This window comes from Oncorhynchus masou, chromosome 6, assembly GCF_036934945.1.
Source record: "Oncorhynchus masou masou isolate Uvic2021 chromosome 6, UVic_Omas_1.1, whole genome shotgun sequence".
Taxonomy (NCBI): domain Eukaryota; kingdom Metazoa; phylum Chordata; class Actinopteri; order Salmoniformes; family Salmonidae; genus Oncorhynchus; species Oncorhynchus masou.
The window spans coordinates 43,892,279-43,917,133 of record NC_088217.1 but is presented as its reverse complement, the minus strand read 5'-3'; the positions used below and the strand labels follow the sequence as shown (position 1 = coordinate 43,917,133).

General features: G+C 43.3%; 1 protein-coding gene across 2 annotated transcripts in view; it reads right to left on the bottom strand.

Moving 5' to 3' along the window:
- Positions 1-14,520: 14,520 nt before the first annotated feature.
- Positions 14,521-24,855, bottom strand: part of LOC135541122 (chemokine-like protein TAFA-1) — a 281,395-nt gene continuing 271,060 nt past the window's right edge. For both annotated transcript variants that reach the window (XR_010455923.1, XM_064967239.1), the window contains one exon: positions 14,521-15,927. Coding sequence is in view for 1 of the 2 variants with exons in the window: in XM_064967239.1 (XP_064823311.1) it covers positions 15,910-15,927 (18 nt within the window). In the remaining variant the exon portion in view is untranslated. The remainder of the gene's footprint in view (positions 15,928-24,855) is intronic.

Below are 24,855 nucleotides of genomic sequence, written 5' to 3'. Positions count from 1 at the left end.
AATTAGCTCAGTCGGCCATTAATCTTGGGCTGGTGCAGCCTCTGCTAGGGAACGGACACCTTATTCATTTTCTTAATTAGATCTCTTATTAGGTGTCTGAATCGTGTTTGACTCTTACACTTTCACCTGGCTACGCAAATTATTTGTGCAAAGAGAAGTATTTAAATGGATTTATTTAATGTAAGTGACTGTGATTAATGTATGAAAGTAAAAGGGGAGGATTTTTCCTCCCCTACTGCATATAAACCAAGATGGATCCCTTAGGCCTGCAGTAAGTCTAGAATGGACTTAAAGGCAGAGTGATGTTAGCAGATAGTAATTATGGCTGTGTTTAAATGCTATGGATGTGTTTTATTCCATTTTATACTCTCTCAATTCTCATCCAAAAGGCAATTACTGTAAAAAGAATCAACACAAAGTACCATGGTTTCGGCCTTGTGTTATTATTCAGTGGTACACACTCCGGATAAAGTGTTGGGCATGTCCAGTAGACTAAACTGTTGCTGCCATTGTTTGTGTTTGGATGGCAAATGTGAAGGTGATGAAATGAAAAAGACAGAGTGTATGGCAGAACGGTCACACACCACAGACATATGCATTATAGGCTGATGAAACTGTTAGGAAATGAATTGTTCATAAAGAGTTTAAATGGTTTCATTCTGATCAATTTGAGACAAATGTGATGCCAGTGGTAAATTATATGTCTGGTTGTGAGGGCCCTTACCTCCTACGGATATGTCTGGTCTTCCTCCTACAGATAAGTCTGGTCTTCCTCCTATGGATATGTCTGGTCTTCCTTCTATGGATATGTCTGGTCTTCCTTCTACGGATATGTCTGGTCTTCCTCCTATGGATATGTCTGGTCTTCCTTCTATGGATATGTCTGGTCTTCCTCCTATGGATATGTCTGGTCTTCCTTCTATGGATATGTCTGGTCTTCCTTCTACGGATATGTCTGGTCTTCCACCTATGGATATGTCTGGTCTTCCTCCTATGGATATGTCTGGTCTTCCTCCTACGGATATGTCTGGTCTTCCTCCTACGGATATGTCTGGTCTTCCTTCTACGGATATGTATAGTCTTCCTCCTATGGATATGTCTGGTCTTCCTCCTACGGATATGTCTGGTCTTCCTCCTACGGATATGTATAGTCTTCCTCCTATGGATATGTATGGTCTTCCTCCTATGGATATGTATAGTCTTCCTCCTATGGATATGTCTGGTCTTCCTTCTATGGATATGTTTGGTCTTTCTCCTATGGATATGTATGGTCTTCCTCCTATGGATATGTCTGGATATGTCTGGTCTTCCTCCTATGGATATGTCTGGTCTTCCTCCTATGGATATGTCTGGTCTTCCTCCTACAGATATGTCTGGTCTTCCTCCTATGGATATGTCAGGTCTTCCTCCTATGGATATGTCTGGTCTTTCTCCTATGGATATGTATGGTCTTCCTCCTACAGATATGTCTGGTCTTCCTCCTATGGATATGTCAGGTCTTCCTCCTATGGATATGTCTGGTCTTTCTCCTATGGATATGTCTGGTCTTCCTTCTACGGATATGTCTGGTCTTTCTCCTATGGATATGTATGGTCTTTCTCCTATGGATATGTATGGTCTTCCTCCTATGGATATGTCTGGTCTTCCTCCTATGGATATGTCTGGTCTTCCTCCTATGGATATGTATGGTCTTCCTCCTATGGATATGTATGGTCTTTCTCCTATGGATATGTATGGTCTTCCTCCTATGGATATGTCTGGTCTTCCTCCTATGGATATGTATGGTCTTCCTCCTATGGATATGTCTGGTCTTCCTCCTATGGATATGTCTGGTCTTCCTCCTATGGATATGTCTGGTCTTCCTCCTATGGATATGTATGGTCTTCCTCCTATGGATATGTATGGTCTTCCTCCTATGGATATGTCTGGTCTTCCTCCTATGGATATGTCTGGTCTTCCTCCTATGGATATGTCTGGTCTTCCTCCTATGGATATGTATGGTCTTCCTCCTATGGATATGTCTGGTCTTCCTCCTATGGATATGTCTGGTCTTCCTCCTATGGGTAACCTTGGCAAAGAAAGCTAGGTCCAGTCACTATTAGAGCTAGTAGAACATGAGAAGTCCAGTGGATTTGTATGGTCTTTCTCTTATGGATATGTCTGGTCTTCCTCCTATGGATATGTATGGTCTTCCTCCTATGGATATGTCTGGTCTTCCTCCTATGGATATATGTCTGGTCTTCCTCCTATGGTCTTCCTCCTATGGATATGTCTGGTCTTTCTCCTATGGATATGTATGGTCTTCCTCCTATGGATATGTCTGGTCTTCCTCCTATGGATATGTCTGGTCTTCCTCCTATGGATATGTATGGTCTTCCTCCTATGGATATGTATGGTCTTCCTCCTACGGATATGTCTGGTCTTCCTCCTATGGATATGTCTGGTCTTTCTCCTATGGATATGTATGGTCTTCCTCCTATGGATATGTATGGTCTTCCTCCTATGGATATGTATGGTCTTCCTCCTATGGATATGTATGGTCTTTCTCCTATGGATATGTCTGGTCTTTCTCCTATGGATATGTATGGTCTTCCTCCTATGGATATGTATGGTCTTCCTCCTATGGATATGTATGGTCTTCCTCCTATGGATATGTATGGTCTTCCTCCTATGGATATGTCTGGTCTTCCTCCTATGGGTAACCTTGGCAAAGAAAGCTAGGTCCAGTCACTGCATATTAGAGCTAGTAGAACATGAGAAGTCCAGTGGATTGTCAACTAGAAGTCAAACTAAAGCTTTGTTTATACCTTGTGTATCCGTCTACACTTGTAAGATATCAACACACAATGCGTACATGACTAACTCCAGAGGTGGTATTCAGACCCCTTGACTTTTTTCACATTTTGTTACCTTACAGCCTTATTCTAAAATGGATTACAACTTTTTTAGAAATTTGTTATAATTTCAAAAAACTGTTTTTTCTTTGTTATTATGGGCTATTGTGTGTAGATTGATTCAGGGGGAAAAAAAACAATAAATCAGTTTTAGAGTAAGGCTGTAATGTAACAAATGTGGAGGGGTCTGAATACTTTCCGAATGCAATTCCTCAATTTCCTCAACTACCTCGTACCCCTGCACTTTGACTCAGTAGTGGTACTCCTTGTATATAGTCTCGTTATTGTTATTTTATTGTGTTAATATTGCCATTTTTATTTTTTAGCAAGTTGTTGTTACTTTCTATCTCTGCATTGTTGGGAAAGGGCTCGTAAGTAAGGTATTCACGGTAAAGTCTACAGTCACCGCATGTGACAAAAACAATTTGATTCAATTTTATTTGATGAGGGTGAGTATTAAAACAGTCCAGCTAAAAGGATACTCTTTCTGGAGTTGTTGGTAGGGAGCTTGCATGTGTAATATATTACAACTATAAGACTCTTTCTACACCTAAGGTAACACAAAGAGATACAACTCAATCATATAGTATATATCCCCCAGCTGTACTTACCTGCTTGCCCGTTGCATTGCGCCTGCAGTGTGACTGGATTCGGGACCTTTCCTCAAAATATCTGATTGGATAATATAGCAGAGAATGTCTTTATGAATGTAACAAAAATAACCTTTATGAGCAAACCACATTGTGCCTCAGTAAACATAATAAAACCGGTGTTTATACAGCCACCGTGTCAATTTTATTGTCTGTCAGTACAGTGTTCCTCGATGTGGCCTGACAAATAGAATCCATTGCTTTGATGGCTCAGGCAACAGCATCTCACATCCAATGTAAATCAATGGGCATCGCCTTGAGACACAGACACCATTCTATTTGGGATGATAGCTTGGGAAAAACTAGGTGAGGAAGGTAATACAAAACATAAATACTCTGCACGGTCATACTAGGGAACTGTCATGGGGATACATCTAAATTGATTTTTGCACCCTACCCATGTTGACATTACATTGGTTCTGCCACAGAGGCTATTTTCTACCTGCTATACAGAGCCTGCTGTTTTTTCCTTTGGAATTTCTATCGTTAGGTGAGGGTAATTTGCAAGGCAGATAGCTGGCTTGTACTAGACAGTGCATTATGGGGATTCATAACAAAATGATAAGAACTCCATAGTTCCTTTAACGAAACATGCCTGGATGGATGTTCATTCTGAAAAGTGTTAACAGTACTTAGATTTCACCTACTTGGACAAATTGATTCTGAATCCAAAATGATGGCTGTCCTTCAAAGGGGGCTCCACTCCCACCCTGCCTCAAAACTCTGTCCTTTACCTCTCCCAGCATGCCCTTGTGGTCCTCATTTGCACACTGCCCAGATCCAAACAGCCTATTGGCTGAGGATAGAATTGGAATTGGGCATAATTGTTTTATCCTCCCGCAAAATTATCCTCACCATTACCATTAATCCAAACAAATCACACTGCTGAGCACTACTCTGACCATTACTGCAACATAGTAATCTGGAATGAGCTATGCTGCAAGAACATTTACTGTATTGCCACAACTCTCTTATTGACACGCGTCCTGAGAGCATGTGCAGAACAGCTGGCTGGAGTGTTTATGGGCCAGCTGGCTGGAGTGTTTACGGGCATATTCAATCTCTCCCTATCCCAGTCTGTTGTCCCCATTTGCTTTAACTGAAGTAAATGACTATCACCTCGTAGCACTCACTTAGGTCGTCATGAATGGCTTTGAGAGTCTAGTTAAGGATCATATCATCTCCACCTTACCCGACACACTAGACCCATTACAATTTGCATACCCCTCACAGATCCAGGGGCGACGCAACCGCCACTGCATTAAATCCTGCCCTATCCCACCTGGACAGGAGGAATACCTATGTGAGAATGCTGTTCATTGACTACCGCTCAGCCTTCAACACCACAGTGCCCTCTAGGCTCATCACTAAGCTCGATGGTCAGTCCAGATGAGAAAAGGGTATTTAGCCTCCTCAAGCCAATGTCTCCACACCTTCAGAGCCTTGACTACAGCTAACAACTCCCGGTCCCCCACATCATAGTTTCGCTCCGCTGGGCTGAGCTTGCTCGAAAAGAAAGCACATGGGCGGAGCTTGGATGGCACGCCCGAGCATTGGGACAGCACGGCTCCAACCCCAGCCTCGGGCGCATCCACCTCCACTATGAACGCTAAAGAGGGGTCCGGATGCGCCAACACTGGCGCATTGGTGAACAGCTCCCTCAGACGACTGAAAGCTCTGCCCGCCTCTGCTGACCAGTGCAAGCACACCGGTCCTCCCTTCAGCAGTGAGGTGATGGAGGCAGCCACCTGACCAAAACCCCGGATAAACCTCCGGTAGTAATTGGCAAACCCTAAAAACCGCTGCACTTCTTTCACCGTGGTCGGAGTCGGACAATTACGCACGGCTGTAACGCGATCATCCTCCATCACCACCCCGGAGGTGGAAATACGATACCCCAGGAAGGAAACGGACTGTTTGAAAAACTCACATTTCTCTGCCTTGCAATAAAGGTCATGCTCCAGTAGTCGTCGAAGTACCTTACGCACCAGAGACACATGCTCCGCGTGTGGCAGAATAGATCAAGATGTCATCAATGTACACTACCACTCCCTGCCCGAGCAGGTCTCGGAGAATCTCATCTACGAAGGATTGGAAAACAGCTGGAGCATTCTTCAACCCGTATGGCATGACGCAGTACTCATAATGACCAGAAGTAGTACTAAATGCGGTTTTCACTCATCTCCTCCCTGGATATGTACCAGATTATACGCGCTCCTCAGGTCCAGTTTTGTGAAGAAGCGCGCCCCGTGAAATGGTTCCATCGCCGTAGCGATGAGAGGTAGTGTGTAACTAAACCCCACTGTGATGGAATTTAGACCTCTATAATCAATGCACGGACGCAGACCTCCATCCTTCTTCTTCACAAAGAATAATCTTGAGGAGACGGGTGATACGGAGGGCTGAATGTACCCCTGTCCCAGTGATTCAGAAACATGTGTTTCCATCGCAACTGTCTCCTCCTGGGACAATGGATACACGTGACTCCTAGGAAGCGCAGCGTTCTCCAGAAGGTTTATCGCGCAGTCCTCTCGACGATGAGGTGGTAATTGGGTCGCCTTCCCTTTACTGAAGGCGATAGCCAAATCGGCATATTCAGAGGGAATGCGCACGGTGGAAACTTGGTCTGGACTCTCCACCGTAGTCGCACCAACGGCAACTCCTATACACCTACCTGAACACTCCTCTGACCACCCCTTAAGAGCCCCCTGTCGCCAGGAAATCACCGGGTTGTGTTGAGCTAACCAGGGAACCCTCAACACCACTGGAAACGCAGGTGAATCTATAAGGAACAGACTAATCTGCTCCTTATGATCACCCTGCGTTACCATGTCCAGCGGCACCGTAGCCTCCCTAATTACTCCTGACCCTAATGGTCGGCTATCTAAGGAGTGCACGGGGAAAGGTCGATCTAATGACACCAGGGGAATCCCTAGCCTTAACGCAAGCCCACGATCCATAAAATTCCCAGCTGCGCCTGAATCGACTAGCGCCTTATGCTGTAGAGAGGGAAAAAACCCAGGGAAAGAAGTCAATACATACACATGACCGACAGGAAGCTCTGAATGAGTTTGCTGCTTACTCACCTGGGGTGATCGAGCAGTGTTCCGCCTGTCCTCCCGACTCCTAGACGAGTTCCTCCAGCACCGGTCAGACGTGTGCCCTCGTCGACCACAACTGGTGCAGGAGGACACTCCTCCTCCGGTCCCCCTCGAAGCCGTACCTCCTAATTCCATAGGGATAGGAACAGGGGGGCTGGGGATTGGAAACGACAGGACCTGATCCGAACGCCCGCGAGCAGCCAGCAGGTTGTCGAGACGGCTAGCCAGATCGATAAGTCCATCCAGTGTGAATGTGGTGTCCCAACATGCCAGCTCCCTGCGGACGTCCTCCCTGAGACTACATCTGAAATGATCAATCAAGGCCCTGTCGTTCCATCCTGCTCCTGCTGCCAAAGTCCTGAACTCTAAGGCAAATTCCTGTACGCTCCTCGTCTCCTGACGCAGGTGGAACAGCCGTTCACCCGTCGCCCGACCCTCGGGTGGATGGTCAAAAACAGCTCGGAATCGGCGGGTGAACTCTGAGTAATTATCCTTTGCCGAGTCCGGACCATTCCACACTGCATTGGCCCACTCGAGGACTCGCCCAGTCAAGCAGGTGACGAGGGCGCACACGCTCTCCTCTCCAGAGGGAGCCCGGACGCACGGTAGCCAGGTATAGTTCCAGTTGAAGGAGGAAACCCTGGCACCCAGCCGCCGATCCGTCATACTCCCGTGGGAGTGTCAGCCGAAGAGCCCCGGAGCCAGATGTGGTCGCAGAAACAGGAGGTGCTGGAGAAGGGGGTGCTAGAGATGAGGTGGGGAGGCCACTCCTCTCCCATCGATCCATTCTCTCCATCATTTGGTCCATGGCAGAACCAATCCGGTGAAGCACGCTGGTATGATGGAGGACCCTCTCTTCCATCGATGGGAGAGGAGACGAGGCTGCTCCTGCTGATTCCATGGTGGTGCGGGATTCTGTCACGTCTAAACAAGGTGGGTGGAATCAGGCGCAGAGAGCAGATAGCGAATTTACAGTTTATTCTCCGGCGAACAAGAAACACGGTCAACCCAACACACACAGGGTGAACAATCCAACACAGGATAAAGACAGACCGGAGAATATAAACACAAGATACACCGACTGACATGAATACACAAATAACAATCCCGCACAAAACAGGGGCGGGACAACCTACTACATATACAGACACTAATTAACTAAACAACACACAGGTGAAACCAATCAGACAAAACCAACAGATACACGAAAAGGGATCGGTAGTGGCTAGTAGGACGGTGACGACGACCGCCGAGCACCGCCTGAACAGGCAGGAGAGCCAACCTCGGCGGAAGTCGTGACAATGAGGCTGAAGAAATTTGTCTTGGCCCCTAAGACCCTGACAAACTTCTACAGTTACACCATTGAGAGCATTCTGTCGGGCTGTATCACAGCCTGCTATGGCAACTGCACCACTCGCAGCCGCAGGGCTCTTCAGAGGGTGGTGCGGTCATCCCAACACATCATTGAAGGAATATTGCCTGTCCTCCATGACATCTACAGCACCCGGTGTCACAGGAAGACCAATAAGATAATCAAGGACCTCATCCACGCTAGCCATGGCCTGTTCACCCCGTTACCATCTAGAAGGCAGAGACAGTACAGGTGTATCAAAGCTGGGACTGGGAGACTGATAAATAGCTTCTATCTCCTGTTAAACAGTCATCACTAGTCGGCCTCCGCCCAGTACCCTGTCCTGAACTTTAGACACTGTCACCAGTTGGCTACAACCTGTGACTCTACCCTGCACCTTAAAGACTGCTGCCTCATGCACATGGTCATTGAACACTGGTCACATTAATAATGTTTACATAGTGTTTTACTACTTTATATGTATATACTGTATTCTAGTCATGGCTCATCCTATATAACTACTGCTGTACACACCTTTTCTATTCATATACTGTCCATACTGTCTATACACACAATTCACATATACTGGGGGGGGGTATGTGTATATGGCTAGATATTACTGCATTGTTGGAGCTAGAAACATAAGTATTTCGCTGCACCTGCAATAACATCTGCAACACTCTGCACGTGGCCAATAAACTTTGATTTGCCGGGTAGCTTGGGGATGCTGCAGAGGGGTTAGTGTATTCTGTAACCTAATATTATAGGAATCAACTCACTCTTTTGTGACTTACATTTGATGACAAGTGTAAACATAGAAGAGTAAATACCTACAATGTACTCCCTGAAGGCCATTACATTTATGCATGGTCTTTACTATGGAAATTGCACTCACTGTTTCAAAGCCGAGTGAGTCTTTCTTTTGGGATGAAATAGCATTTTGTGTACTTTGTGTCACATTTGCCTTACAAAAGAATTGACATTGAGTTCCTGACAACTATCTGAGCACAGACATTCTTTCAGATGAAACACCTTGAATAATGAATGAACAGAAAGTTTAATCCTAAGAAGTTTTATGAAACAAAAAAGCTTAAATTCAGCCTCAAATGGAATTGGGAGTCATTTGATCAAAAGTGCTTCCAATAGAAACCATTTGTTAAATATTAAACAAAATCCTGAATATTGTTACTGATCATTTATCTAGATAATTCATTGAGAGCTTGTCTGCCGTGTAAGTCACTAAGATCAATAAAAATGTAAGTGCACACAGTCGTTGTTGTGATGGAAGAACTCTGAGAAGTTAATTAAGTGCCTATGCTTCGTTAGGCCAGTTGGAAATATATGACATTGGGTTGTAACCGAGGAGCAAATGGAATGGATGGACTCTCTGAGGATAGAAATTAAAGCAATGTGGGAAATCTCAATGGGTCTAGGAACAACAGCTATAGGGTTGATTCAGAAACGCATTGAGCTGTGAAACACACCAGTGAAATGTACAACACTGGAGAACATTGTAGAACTACTTCTTTGAAAAGGGTGAAAAACATGTGGAAGATTATGTGATCGTCACATACTAGACGGTTGAGCTGTCCATTACATCCAGTGCTTTTCTCTTGGTTTGATTGCAGGTTGAGCCACTCTGAGTCAGTCACAAGTTGTTGTACACTGTGATTATTAAGGTCACTGTGTGGAGGCATATGTCTGCAACTTGTGAAAAATGTACACGGTGTACATGTAAGTCTCTCAGGCTCAATGCGCGATATTAGCTCTCTCTCTCTCTCTCTCTCTCACACACACACACACACACACACACACACACACACACACACACACACACACACACACACACACACACACACACACACACACACACACACACACACACACACACACACACACACACACACACACACACACACACACACAGACACACATTCCCCCCCCCCCCCGCCCCAGTTTGGAACACAGCTCTGGGTCATTCACTCTCGAGTGGGAAACGATTGAGAGTCACTATGCTGACGTGTGGCTGATTCTGTGAAGACATTGTGATGAAAAATGGTCTCTGTTTAATGGGAAGTGTGAAGTTTGAAATCTCCCAGGAAGCCGAGAGTGCTGTGGCCCCAGCGCCCCTTGTGGAACAAGCCCTGTCATGTACTGCACATAACCATTCATGAGGAACATGATGGATCTCATTGTTGGGCCCGTCTCAGGGTAGTGGCTTTTGGGTTGACTTTGCTTTCTGGGGAGAAAATATGGTTAAGAATTGTCATCCCGGCTTATCATTATCATCGCAGCTGACAGTCATAGACTGGAAAGTCATTTGACTGTAAAGTGTGTTGGCGGTTCGTGGGCATTGTGCAGTGTCAAGGGAGGCAGACAGTGATGTATTGGGTGTCTATTAGAGTGTGCATTCACTTGTCACAAGGAATTGTGTTGGAACAGTGCGGCAATCTGTTTCCGATTGTATTCTGTCGAGTTGTGATTTTGCCAAAAACTTCAGAAACACAATATGTGTGTTACATGTGTAAAAATTAGTTTGGGCTACTTAACAATATCACTGTAAAACAATCTGTTTATGTTATCTCCTACCATATACAGTGAGTGTAAAATGACACAGACTGACCAGCTGAATCCAGGTGAAAGCAATGATCCCTTATTGATTTCACTTGTTAAATCCACTTCCATCAGTGTAGATGAAGGGGAGGAGACAAAAGGATTTTTAAGCCTTGAGATATTTGAGACATGGATTGTGTGTGTGTGCCATTCAGAGGGTGAATGGGCAAGACAAAAGATTTAAGTTTCCTATGAATGAGGTATGATAGTGCGTCTTGAGTGCATCAAGAACTTCACAGCTGCTGTGTTTTTCACGCTCAACAGTTTCCCATGTGTATTAGCAATGGTTGACACAACTGTGGAAGGCATTGGAGTCAACATGCGCCAGTATCCCTGTGGAACGCTTTTGACACCTGGTAGAGTCCATGCCTGACGAATTGAGGCTGTTCTGAGGGTAAAAGGGGGTGCAAATCAATATTAGGAAGGTCTTCCTAATGTTTTGTACACTCAGTGTATATTTCACCTACAGTATATAAGGGATAATTACGTTTTACAGCAAAACATCAACACACATACTACCAATCATAAACTATTGTTAGGCCTATTACATTTATACCTTCACAATTATTCAAACTATTGGAGACTTAAGATCTTTAATCTACACTACAGCAGCTCTCTCCTGACACTCCCACAAGAATGATAATCCCATTCCACTTTGCTTGCACTGTGAAAAAGAACTCAAAATCTAGTATACTGTGGACACTTTATTTCTCTGAAGTCTTTTCCTCAACAAATGGATCTGGGCTCATAACTAGGCATCAAAGTCAGAAGTTGCAGCCACTGAACACCTGTCATTAAGAAGACGTTTGAGGTTATTAATGATGTTTGGGAGACTTTAGACATCTGGCAGAGATCAGTGGAAAGGTGACATTTGGGATGAGTCATGGTCCCTATTTTTCATTATTATAATGTGTTTTACCTTCATTTAACTAGGCAAGTCAGTTAAGAACAAATTCTTATTTACAATGACGGCCTTACACCGGCCAAACCCGGACGATGCTGTGTCAATTTTGCCCTGTCATATTGGACTCCCAATCACTGCCGGTTTGTGATACAGCCTGAATTTTAACCAGGGTGTCTGTAATGATGTCTCTAGCACTGAGATGCAGTGTCTTAGACCGCTGTGCCACTCAGGAGCCCCGAGTGAGACTACTTTACAGGTTTTGAAGACATTGAATTCAAGACTACCTTTCACAGATTGAACTCATTGAATTCACAAATTATAGTCTGATAGAAAGTGTATTCACCAGATCTAGTCAACTGTAGTAGTTGTACCTACAGAAAGTTAATGGAAGTTGTGTTGGAAGTTCCAATCAATCCCATTGAACACTTGATCAGTGTAGTGTTCCATCAGTGCATTATACAACGGCTGATTGGTTAAAGCACATTCCAGTGTCTATTCCAGAAGTTACCAACAGCTAAATCCAGGATGTTAAAGTGCTTATTTACTCTGTTCCATATGACTGCGCAATCCACTGTCTCGTCAGCCCACGCAGGGAAGTTATAAACTTGATCTCCACGATAAAAAGCATCTAGACATTATCTCACATTTCTTTTAGACTAACAATTAGTTTTCAACAGCGGAGATTTGTATAAACCTTACTGTCTCTTCCCAACATTTGCAACATTTGATCTTCAACTGTCCCATAGTAATGAACGTGTAGGGGTCGGGAGTCGGGACGAGAGAGAGGCAGACAACGTTTCTCAGCCAGTCTAAATCATTAATCAGCTGGCATCATTTTTATGGATATATACAAAGAAATGTCAATGGAGAAAAGGTAAAACGAAATGAAGTGCAGCTAGTTTGCAGTCTTTCCAGCTTCCGTTTGAAGTTATTGTGTTAGCTGTGTTATTAGCTCCTCTGAACAACAGTGTCCTAACGAGAGAGAACATGTTTTATGCCAGTCGAAATTGTGCCTCATTAGCTCATTGTCATGGATTTATACAAATAAATGTAACTTGAAAACAGCTTAAACAAATGCTGCTACTGTTGTTATTCTGTCTGCACTGTTTGACGTGACTGTAAGTTATCCGTAGTTGGCTAGCTAGCAGGCAAGGGATAAGAACGTTGCCAGCCAGTATGGCAATAGAACATTTAAAATGGAATGACTGGATATCGTCCATAGATACAGAACAAAAAGACTGAACGACTGGGTCGCGTCTCTGGCAACCGACTTCGTCTCGGGCCTAACAACACACATGCCCATATATCCTCCAAACACCAGCTTCTTGGGCATTATCACTTAAGTGTTCCATCAGTGTAGTGTTCCATCAGTATTAGTGTTCAATTAGTGTAGTGTTCCATCAGTATTAGTGTTCCACCAGTGAGGTGTTCCATCAGTATTAGTGTTCCATCAGTATTAGTGTTCCATCAGTATTAGTGTTCCATCAGTATTAGTGTTCAATTAGTGTAGTGTTCTATCAGTATTAGTGTTCCATCAGTGAGGTGTTCCATCAGTGAAGTGTTCCATCAGTATTAGTGTTCAATTAGTGTAGTGTTCCATCAGTATTAGTGTTCCATCAGTATTAGTGTTCCATCAGTGTAGTGTTCCATCAGTGTAGTGTTCCATCAGTATTAGTGTTCCATCAGTATTAGTGTTCCATCAGTGTAGTGTTCCATCAGTATTAGTGTTCCATCAGTGTAGTGTTCCATCAGTGTAGTGTTCCATCAGTATTAGTGTTCCATCAGTGTAGTGTTCCATCAGTATTAGTGTTCCATCAGTATTAGTGTTCCATCAGTATTAGTGTTCCATCAGTATTAGTGTTCCATCAGTGTAGTGTTCCATCAGCTGCCATGCTGTCGGCTGTAGAATAGCAGTACAGGTTGATGCAGACAGACATGGTTGCTTCTCAGAGGGAGGCGTGATCGACGTGTCGCCTGTGACATTGTAATAATAATGTGGAGAGGGAGAGAACTGAGGTCTGTTATCTATGCAGGTTGCGTTCAGCTCTACTCCGCCTAAAATGGAGCAAGACCTCCCTCCACAGCATGACTCCATCATCTCTGCACAGGAGTGGAGTGCATAAAAGAGAACAAAGAACAAACATATCTCTACTTCTCTTCTAGCACTTATCCAAGAGCACCCTTTAAACACAATCCACTTTAGAACCTGCATAAACAAGGAGAGAAAACCCCTATGATGTGTACATCCTCATGCATTTAAGGATAATCTTCACAGTATCTCACAGCATCATATCTCCCCTTTAGAAACATTAGATTCTCCCGCTCCTCTACCTCTCACTGCAATATACACACTCAGTCATGTTGTTCTGTACAGACACAATGACACCACAGGAAGCTCTGAATCCTATTAGATATGAAACAAACAAAGAGGGGAATGGGAACGGCTCATTGAGGAAGAGAAAACACACATTCCATCTCTCTCTCTGCATATCTTCCTGTGTGATTTTGGCAGGACCGCTGGGAGATTGATGTGTCTGTCAGTTTGATACCTTCTGTGACTGCAGTGAGGAACCAAATGGCACAAAAAAGCAGAATTTCCTAATGACTAATATACAAAAGTGTGTCTGTAGGGAGATGAGACAACTCTGCATCAACAGATATAGCTGGGCACGATATTGGAAATCTTTATTGTAATTGCATAAATTCATTGAATATGTTATTTTGATAAATTCTCTTTGGCACCAAGGGAGTTGTGTAAATGAACAATCACACACTAATTTGTGTGTGTGTGTGTGTGTGTGTGTGTGTGTGTGTGTGTGTGTGTGTTTTTTGAGCATGTCTGTGTGCATGCATATTTCCACCAGTTATTTTAATACTTGTTAAAAGTGTTGTTGACTGAGTGTTGACTCAGACAAATGGTGTAATACGTATCTGTTCACAATATAGATGGCACTTAGAGGACATTATGAATGTACGCACTACAAGAAAAAGCACCCACATTAAAACAGTAAACTTTTAGTAAAGGGAGACAGGAAACTCATTATAGAAAACCCCTTTAATTCTGTTATTAAGACTGTATGTATATCTAGTGAAGGTACTGCATGTCTGTTCAATGTGTCCAAAACTTTCTCAATGTATTTTTCTAAATATCCACTGGGAAGTCTTTCAGTGTGTCAGTGTGGAATCTACGCACAACAAGCAAAGTCAAGTCCACAACCATTCTCAATAGCAGACACAGGACATAAAATAAGTCTCAGATACTGGACCCAGTTGCACTGTTGTTATCTATAATTAATAACAAAAAAAGAGGACTTGGGTCACTGTTGATGCTTGTTTCTTTTGTGAGGCAGTTCTGTACAGTGGTTTAATAATCTTTACAGAAGCTACAGGGATTCCTGTTTTCCAAGCACATCACTGAAGGGTGAATGAGACATTTTCTCATTATGGTCCCGCAAAGTCTATTCCAGAGATCCTCAATGAAATCAAACACTGCAAACAGTCCTATACACAGAGAGGATATTCAACCACTACCTTTGACTAGGAATTCACTGTACTTCATAATCAGGGATAGAACTGAAGAATTCCATGGAAGGATCTCCTTGCAGGATATGGTTACTGTATAAGAGAGCCCTCAAACTGCCTTTTTTATCCTGTATTTACAGTATATATACACACAAGTATATTATGTACAAAGAAAAAGCTCCAATGAATTACATGGAATGTGCCAACAAAGAACAGTTCTGAATGACATGTCAATCATGGACAGTGACTATGGGCCCCTGGGTTGACCCCTGTGACCTCTGAATGTCTGTTTAATCAGCGCTGTGTTGTTGTTGTTCCTGTGGGTATTGCGTTGCGTAGGCAGAGTCGACAGCAGTCAGGGTCACTGCTCAGGCCCTGCACAGTCACAACAAAGCTGGCATGCTGAGATGTCGCTTCTAAGATGGACGCCGATGACAAGGATTATTGAAAAAGGTTCAATCGATCCCCGCATAATGTCCCTCCAACGTGCCACTGATCCTGTAGGATCCCTTGCTCAGTGGCACTGAGGCTCAGTGAGGATAATACAGTTTACCTTTGGGAAGGCGTTAGTGTCTTCAAATAACGTTTTTACAACCTCTAAATAACCCCTGCTAAGCTGTTTTAGTTTCGAAAGGGAGAAAAAAAGAGCATGTAGGAAATTGGCCATGGTTGTTGTGGAGGGGAGTCCCGACGTGAGGCTCATTGATCAAAAAGGGATTAGTCTGGTCTAAACTCCTTGGCACCACCCGAGCGAAGCTGTTTTATCTAGGAGGATATCCTTTTTTTGCAGTCACAGGTAATCCAGTTGATGTAATAGTTTTAGTCCGTTCGGAGGGAGGGGATCCTGGCTCGGAGCCTGCAAGGAAGCTCTTTGTTAGGTCCTGGGGTGAATCTGAAACACACAGGGAAGAGGAGAAGAGAAACACACACACACTTAGACAGAACAAAGGCATACAAGTGCGTGAGGATTACACCCTGAGGAATTTCTCCATTCCACATGTCAAAACAAGAGGTCTTTTGAACTGAGAGGCTCATCTCTCTCACCTCCCCTCTGCTGTTATTGCTAAAAACAGACAGCTTTTGTGAGAGTGAGCAACATCGAAACTGTGGTACATTCTCATTCATGAGATATCAGAGAGTGTCGTTGCAAAAACCTTGGTGTGTTTCCATGCTGTGTTTGTCTGCTCTGGGTAATAATCACTGTGGCATATTTTCTGCTTTATTACTTCACACTTCTGTACCCATGATCAACGTCATGGAGATGCCTGTGCTTCCTCAAACAGAACCAGCCAATCATCTCTCAGTATTTCAGCCTGTCTATCTGTGCGCAGTGAAGGGACTTTGGTTCTGCTAAAAGGGACGTAAGCCTGACTGTCTCCCTGTGGCTTAAATTCAACAACTCTTATTTAGTGTCAGTCGTGAATCTGGCTGGATTTCAATGGCACATTGTGCAGCCCTCAGGCAGCTATAGAAGGCTTTTCAGAGCGTTGAATGAGGTGCTCAGTATGTTCATGATGAACCAGACTGCTCCATCTTTACCTGCTGCTTCCCCTCTGTCTCGTCTTGGTTACACACACGGTATGTTTTCCAATGTTGACAGTGTGTCTCAATATATAATTTAAAAGTTCACATCTCCTCAAAAATGTGATATTATTTTTTCTATATTTACTAAAAATGCTCATTTACCGAAATCAACAACATTCACGGCAATCAATCTAAAAATTTGACTCTGATGAATCCTGTTTAAGAATCAGAAATTAGGACAGAGAATAGGGGACACACCCTGCACAACATGGAGCTAATAAAAATGTTAAAAACCCAGTGGCTCTGGTCTCGCCCTCACACTGCTCACAATGACATTTCCATCCACAGGTCTCTGCTGGTGGTGGCAGCCAGGTGTGTGTGTGTGTGTATGATTGAGACAGGGACAGGACCCTGGGGGACCCCTCGGGGCCCTGGGCACAGCTCATACTAATAGGTCTGTGTCGTAATTTGGAAATTGTGGGGGTGGATGGTAGAATGATGTGGAGGCTTATAGCTTTTCTCTCTGACAGGTCAGAATGTTCATGCAGTTTGTTAGTGGCCCTGTGTGCACCACCTCTGTCAACCCAACTCTCCTGTCAGAGAGTCCTATGTTAGCATCCTTTTTTATGGTTCACTATCATGGTATAACACTGTGATGACATTCAACATGTTCAAGATTAAGTGCCACCCTTTTTCAAAGTTGGAGTGATATAGATAGTTTTAGACAACATTCACAACCATAAACACCATATAGAGAAGTCTGAGAGTGTAGCATGACGACTCGATCATTCCCATTCAAATGTAGTTTGACTCAATTTTGTCTTTACCAGGACACAGCCTTACAGTAGCAGGTACCACGTGTCGTCTCCCCCTTCTCTTCTCTCTATACAGAACTAGCCCCTTTGGTCAGAGAGCTAATCCTCAGGGCGAAGCTGTCCAGCATTTGCATCTGTTCTATCTCTATCAACCAATGAATGGCCAAATGTCATAGTTTGTTCCAGCAGAAAGTGACCTCTAATATAACAAGCACAGTTGTCATTACGCCTCCTTCTCCCACAGAGAGACAGACTGAATCCCACAGAGGTTTGTTACATTATATGCACATGCTGTCATTTCAGCTGTCCTCTGTTCTGTCCCCAGCAGCAGGTAGGGATGGATTGGAAAAGGATTCCCAAACTTCTTTTCCTGTTGGAAACGAAGCCCTCTGCATTCTAATTTACAGGCCACATTAAAATGCAATTTGCATAGACATCAATAAGTAAAAAGAGCCAAGGACAATTGCCGTAGCGAAATCATGTAGACATTCTCTTCCCTTCTGTTTCTCGTTAAGTGCTGAACACATCCGTTCCATTTGTTGAGGAACTTCTTTGAAAAGCAACGAAACCCCCCCAAGGAACAGAAAACTCCAGACGACAACAACATACATCAAGATCCATTTAATGTGACACTGACAATGGGTATAGAGCAAAAGAGTAGAAGCAAACAGAACCACTTTACATGAACCTTCCATCATAAGGCCTACATAACACTGTTATGAGAATGACATGACAGAGGACATAAACAGTGAAGGCAGTTGATGTCAGCTTATGACACATCCCTTTATGACACTGCAGGCTCGGCCCTAAACTATGTCTCTCTGTCACCTGGGGCTGCATGGCAAATGGTGCAGCAAAACACAAATGGCAATGCTTTATGGACCAGTACGCCCTTCCCCCCTCTGAGGGCCAAAATGTATCTCTCTCTCTCTAAAGCAGCGGTCACTAACATTTTCTGAGTCAAAATGCAAGCCGAGATCTAACGCTCAGAAAAAAAATAACATGACTTTAAAAAAAGGGTGCCTATGCAACATTAGCCAATTAAAAACAGTTCTGCAGCAATGAGGTTTGTGCAGTAGGCTGTAGGCCCAATACATTATCACTGCATACTGGCTAAGCTTGAATTGTCCTGACAATGTTGTTCTTCTAAGACAAATTTTGAAATTATGTATCAACATTTAAGGTGTATAACCACACTGGTAATAGATCATTTGTTGTATTACTTGTGACAGACAGCTGAGTGAGCATAGTAATTCACTTTATTCTTTTTACTGGACTGATGGACTGCATCTGATAGTCAGTTTGAGGGGAGGGAGCAACGGTGAGGCTGCCTCTTACCCGATTCACCAACCCTCCTCTCTCCTTCCGCTGAGAAAAGGGGACACAGTCTTCCAGCTGCAGTATTTCTGCCTTGTGCATCAATTTGTGTTGTTGAAAAACTCCTCGATATTAACAAAGACACGCCTCAAATAACAACAACGCAAGCTTATCGAAAAACTTTGCTGTACTCATTCATTGCAGCTGCAGTGCTGGTTGCAGTGTGAGTGGAATTTGGGAGAACGTGCATTTTATGAACAATTAAACTGTTGAACAAAGTGTTGGCAGTGCTGAATAACAACTTAAACATGATCTTACTCAGAAACACAGCAGCTATTTGCTGTATTCGTTGAGTCTCCACTCATGGTTTTAAAACTTTTGAAATCTCACATTATGAACTTTGCTGTGCATTCGATGCTTCCTATTACATTGTGCAGACACTGTGCAGACACAGTGTTACGAGCTATCTGATTGGTCAGTGGTAGGCCTATAGGTGCACTTGATTTGCTATCTGGGACTGCTGGGTAGGTGGAGTTCTACCTTCAGACACATGCAATGGTTAAAAATGGGAACACTTTGCCTCCCCGGTGCTAGGGCTGCGGAATCAAGTGCACCTAACACCAACAGCGCGAAAAATAAATAAAAAACAAGAACACAAGACTTTATCGTTGTTGTTTTTTACGGAAATGTTTGATGTATTAGGTGTTGTTGTGGAATTTGTTAGATATTAGGTGTTGTTGTGGAATTTGTTAGATATTAGGTGTTGTTGTGGAATTTGTTAGATATTAGGTGCTGTTGTGGAATTTGTTAGATATTAGGTTTTGTTGTGGAATTGTTAGATATTGCCTCTTAGATACTGCTGCACTGTCGGATCTAGAAGCAAGAGAATTTCGCTACGCTCGCAATAACATCTGCTAACCATGTGTATTGGTATTGTTTGATTGGTCAATGGTGGTAGGTTTCACACCTTCAGATGTTATAAATAAAATGAAGGTCTGTTTCTCTCTCTCTCTTATACTGTATCCTGTCCATTGGCGAAAGGTTGTGTAATATATTCTAATTTCCTAGGCTTCTAGGCCCCTGGCCTAATACGCATCTCTTTGTACTATAACGCTAAATGGAGTCAGATATACTTTCTAATACACTTTGATAATGTACACACGACACAGTCTTATCACGGGACGCGTGTGAATTATACACAGTATAATATACACATATCAAATATTACCCCACTACAAAGCCAAAGTTTGTCTTCTACTTTATCTGCTTTTGAAGACAGTTAAAGCAGTAATCAGCAGTTGAAACAATTAGAAAGTGGAGGGATGAGGCTGGATAAATGTAACCACTCTCAAATTTATAGACGGAGGTATGTACGCAATGACTGACCATCCATGATATCACAATTCTAGTTCTAACCGTGTTTTGAGGCTACAGTATATGTTTACACTTACTTTGTTTAAACACATTGGAGTAAAACAAGATCAAATTTTGGGTTCTGATGGGGTATGACAATTGAACTAAGCTCACAAGGCATTTAGAAGTTGCAGTATATTCTTCAACAATCAATGGGTACATATCATTCATTTATAAGTCCAAACATATATGTAGCAACTGTAGACTACCCCTTTAAGCTTACATCAGCTGTCATGTCATTATTATGAAAGCAAAATGCGGACGGATGGTTAATGTAAACTGTTACCCAAAAAATATACACTACCGTGGGTTCGATTACAGGCTCCAAATGGCCAGAAACAAAGAACTTTCTTCTGAAACTCGTCAGTCTATTCTTGTTCTGAGAAATGAAGGCTTCATTCAATAGTACCCGCAAAACACCAGTCTCAACACCAACAGTGAAGAGGCAACTCTGGAATCCTGCCTTCTAGACAGAGTTCCTCTGTCCAGTGTCTGTGTTCTTTTGCCCATCTTAATCTTTTATTTTTAATTGGCCAATCTGAGATATGGCCTTTTCTTTGCAACTCTGCCTAGAAGGCCAGCATCCCGGAGTCACCTCTTCACTGTTGATGTTGAGACTGGTGTTTTGAAGGATAATATTTAACGAATCTGCCAGTTGAGGACTTGTGAGGCGTTTGTTTCTCAAACTAGACACTCTAATGTACTTGCCCTCTTGCTCAGTTGTGCACCGGGGCCTCCCACTTCTCTTTCTATTCTAGTTAGAGACAGTTTTCCCTGTTCTGTGAAGGGAGTAGAACAGTACACAGCGTTGTACGAAATCTTCAGTTTCTTGGCAATTTCTTGCATGGAATAGCCTTCATTTCTCAGAACAAGCCTGTAATCAAACCCGCAAATGTTGAAGCTCCAGATACTCAACTAGTCTCAAGAAGGACAGTTTTATTGCTTCTTTAATCAGAACAACAGTTTTCAGCAGTGCTAAAATAATTGCAAGAGGTGTTTTCTAATGATCAATTAGCCTTTTAAAATGATAAACTGATTAGCTAACACAACGTGCCATTGGAACACAGGAGTGATGGTTGCTGATAATGGGCCTCTGTACGCCTATGTAGATATTCCATAAAAAAACAGACATTTCCAGCAACAATAGTAATTTACAACAACGTCTACACTGTATTTCTGATGGGCTTTTCTCTCAAAAACAAGGACATTTCTAAGTGACCCCAAACTTTTGAACAGTAGTGTAAGTTGAAAACATGATTTTACTATGTGGAGTGGTGACAGTTGTTCATTTGATCAATTGATTTATGATTTCTCTTATTCAACACATTTGATGGTGATGCGTCTGTTGCACTTTGCTCTGAACAAGCCTCCCAGATGGGATATATCCTTTTGTGTTTTGTGACTATCTTGAAAAGGTGCCTTCTGGTACTTTTAATAGACAACATGTGGCTCTTGAAACAGCAAAGCATATACTGAATTTACATACTGAGGCAACAGCTAGGAAACTACCAAAGTATTAGTGAAATGGCTGTTATCAGTTTCTTCTTCTTCTCTCAGCCATGAATGATCCTGGGCTAACAGTCAATCTGTCTGGTGACATGTACTGTCTGTCTGGTAGGGATTCTTGATTATATTGAAGCCTTCACATAATTAGATCCTTATAACAAAAGGGGCAGGTAAGCAGAATGAAGACAAGATGTTACATTTCAGCTTTTTTTTGTTCTCTCCCTTTTCCATGTAACTGTATGGCGTGAGAAGAAATTGATTGATCTATTTAGCCAATGGAGCGGGTAATGTGGATCTATGCTGGGTGTGTGTTTGGAGGGGTCCCTCCCCAGTTCCCTTCACTGTGACTTCCTCAAACAAAAGGCCTGCCTTGTCTGCTGCTGATAGAGTACAGGCAAGCAGGGCTCCCCCTCTGAAAGACAGCAAGAAAAAATACAGAGAAAAGGCTGTCAGGCACTCGCTTTGTCAGCTTCTTACGTTCAGGCCAATTTAAAAAACGAGTATTAAAGCTGATGTATTTATGTGTGTGTGTGTGTGGGGGGGGGGCTGATTGCATTTCACTGAGGCTGTTCAGAGCCAAATGAAACCCTGCAGGTGAAATGAAAAGGGGGGAAGAAAGTCCTGTAGGATTTACTGGAGTATAACGAAACAAATACAGATGAGGTTATTTGCCCTCAATGCAGAAAGAATGAAAGATGTTGATTAAAACAGGAATACAGAGAGGGAAATAAAACCCTTTTAAATGGTCTGTTGTCTATGCTGTCCACTGATAGTTGTCTAAATGCCCCACGTTAGAGGCAGATCAGGACATAAAGCAGCCTCTGAGAACAACCCACACAACAAGAGGGGCAAAAGACAGACATACCCTTGACATACCCAAGGGTTTCAGACACACACACACACACACACACACACACACACACACACACACACACACACACACACACACACACACACACACACACACACACACACACACACACACACACACACACACACACACACACACACACACACACACACACACACACACACACGAGATGAGCAATTCATAATGGGATTGGCAGACTGGGACTATGCACTGTAATCTAATTCACACAGTACCCAGTAGCAAAATAGGACATGAAACAAATGAGAGAATGGATGAGAGATAGGGACTGATCCTACTATTACACACTGATCTGACCAGAACAGCAAATGGCCGGGGCTGTGTGTGTGTGTGTGTGTGTGTGTGTGTGTGTGTGTGTGTGTGTGTGTGTGTGTGTGTGTGCGTGCGTGCGTGCGTGCGTGCGCGCGCGTATGTGTTGACAGGCGGCATGCATGTCTTTGCATTTCCAGATGTACAGTACCAGTCAAAAGTTTGGACACACCTACTCAGTCAAGGGGTTTTCTTATAGTTTTTATATTTTCTACATTGTAGAATAATAGTGAAAACATCAAAACTATGAAATAGCAAATATGGAATCCTGTAGGACCCAAAAAAGTGTTAAATCAAAATCAATTTTATATTTGAGATTATTCAAAGTTGCCACCCATTCCTTGACAACAGCTTTGCACACTCTTGGGCTTCTCCCAATCAGCTTCACTAGGAATGCTGTTCCAGGCATCTTGAAGGAGTTCCCACATATGCTGAGCACTTGTTGACTGCTTTTCCTTCATTCTGCCATCCAACTCATCCCAAACCTTCTCAACTGCGTTGAGGTTGAGTGATTGTGGAGGCCAGGTAATCTGATACAGCACTCCATCACTGTCCTTCTTGGTCAAATAGCCTTTACATAGCCTGGAGGTGTGTTGGGTCATTATCCTGTTGAAAAACAAATGAAAGTCCCGCTAATCGCAAACCAGATGGGATGACGAATTGCTGCCGAATGCTGTGGTAGCCATGCTGGTTAAGTGTGCCTTGAATTCTAAGTAAATCACAGACAGAGTCACCAGCAAAGCACCCCCACACCTCCTCCTCCATGCTTCATGGTGGGAACCACACATGCAGAGATCATCCGTTCACCTACTCTCCTTCTCACAAAGACACGGCAGTTGGAACCAAAGATCTCAGACCAAAGGGCAGATTTCCACCAGTCTAATGTCGATTGCTCATGTTTCTTGGCCCAAGCAAGTCTCTACTTATTATTGCTGTCCTTTAGTAGTGGTTGCAGAAATTCAACCATGAAGGCCAGATTCACACAGTCTCCTCTGAACATTTGGTGTTGAGATGTGTCTGTTTTTTTATTTCTATATTTGTATTTAACTTTTATTTATACAGGTTTTTCTCATTGAGATAACAATGCTTTCCCCAATAGCAGCAGGGGAACAGAGTTTCAGACAAAACAACTTACATATACTAACACAACATAAAAAAAACTAGACACACATACAAGTACAACAATTACATATTACGTAAAAAAACAAAACACGAATGTCACGACTAGAAAACAGCTGTCCTAAAGACAATTACACTCGTGATATTTACATCGATCAAGTGGTTTTAACACTTGATCAATGTAAATATCACAAGTGTAATTGTGACTAGAGAATTCCAAAACCACGGAGCTGAGTACCTAAAACTATTTCTACCATGACCTGTTTGTAACGGTTTTCTTGGTGGGATGGAGAGGCGGACCAAAACGCAGCGTGGTTATATTGATTCATGTTTAATAAAAAAAAGATAAACACGAACACTACAAAACAATAAACGTGGAAAACCAAAAACAGCCCTATCTGGTGCAAACACAGAGACAGGAACAATCACCCATAAACACACAGTGAAACCCAGGCTACCTAAGTATGATTCTCAATCAGAGACAACTAATGACACCTGCCTCTGATTGAGAACCATACTTGGCCGAAACATAGAAATACCCAAATCATAGAAAAACAAACATAGACTGCCCACCCCAACTCACGCCCCGACCATACTAAATAATGACAAATCAAAGGAAATAAAGGTCAGAACGTGACAGTACCTCCCCCCCCCAAAGGTGCGGACTCTGGCCGCAAAACCTTAACCTATAGGGGAGGGTCTGGGTGGGCGTCTGTCCGCGGTGGCGGCTCTGGCGCACCAACGTCTTAGTCCGCCTTCTTGTCCGCTTCCGTGGCCTCCTAACCACGATGACCCTACTAAATGACCCCACTGGACAGAGGGGCGGAAGCTCGGGACAGAGGGGCGGAAGCTCTGGACAGAGGGGCGGAAGCTCTGGGCAGAGGGGCGGAAGCTCTGGGCTGAGGGGCGGAAGCTCTGGGCTGAGGGG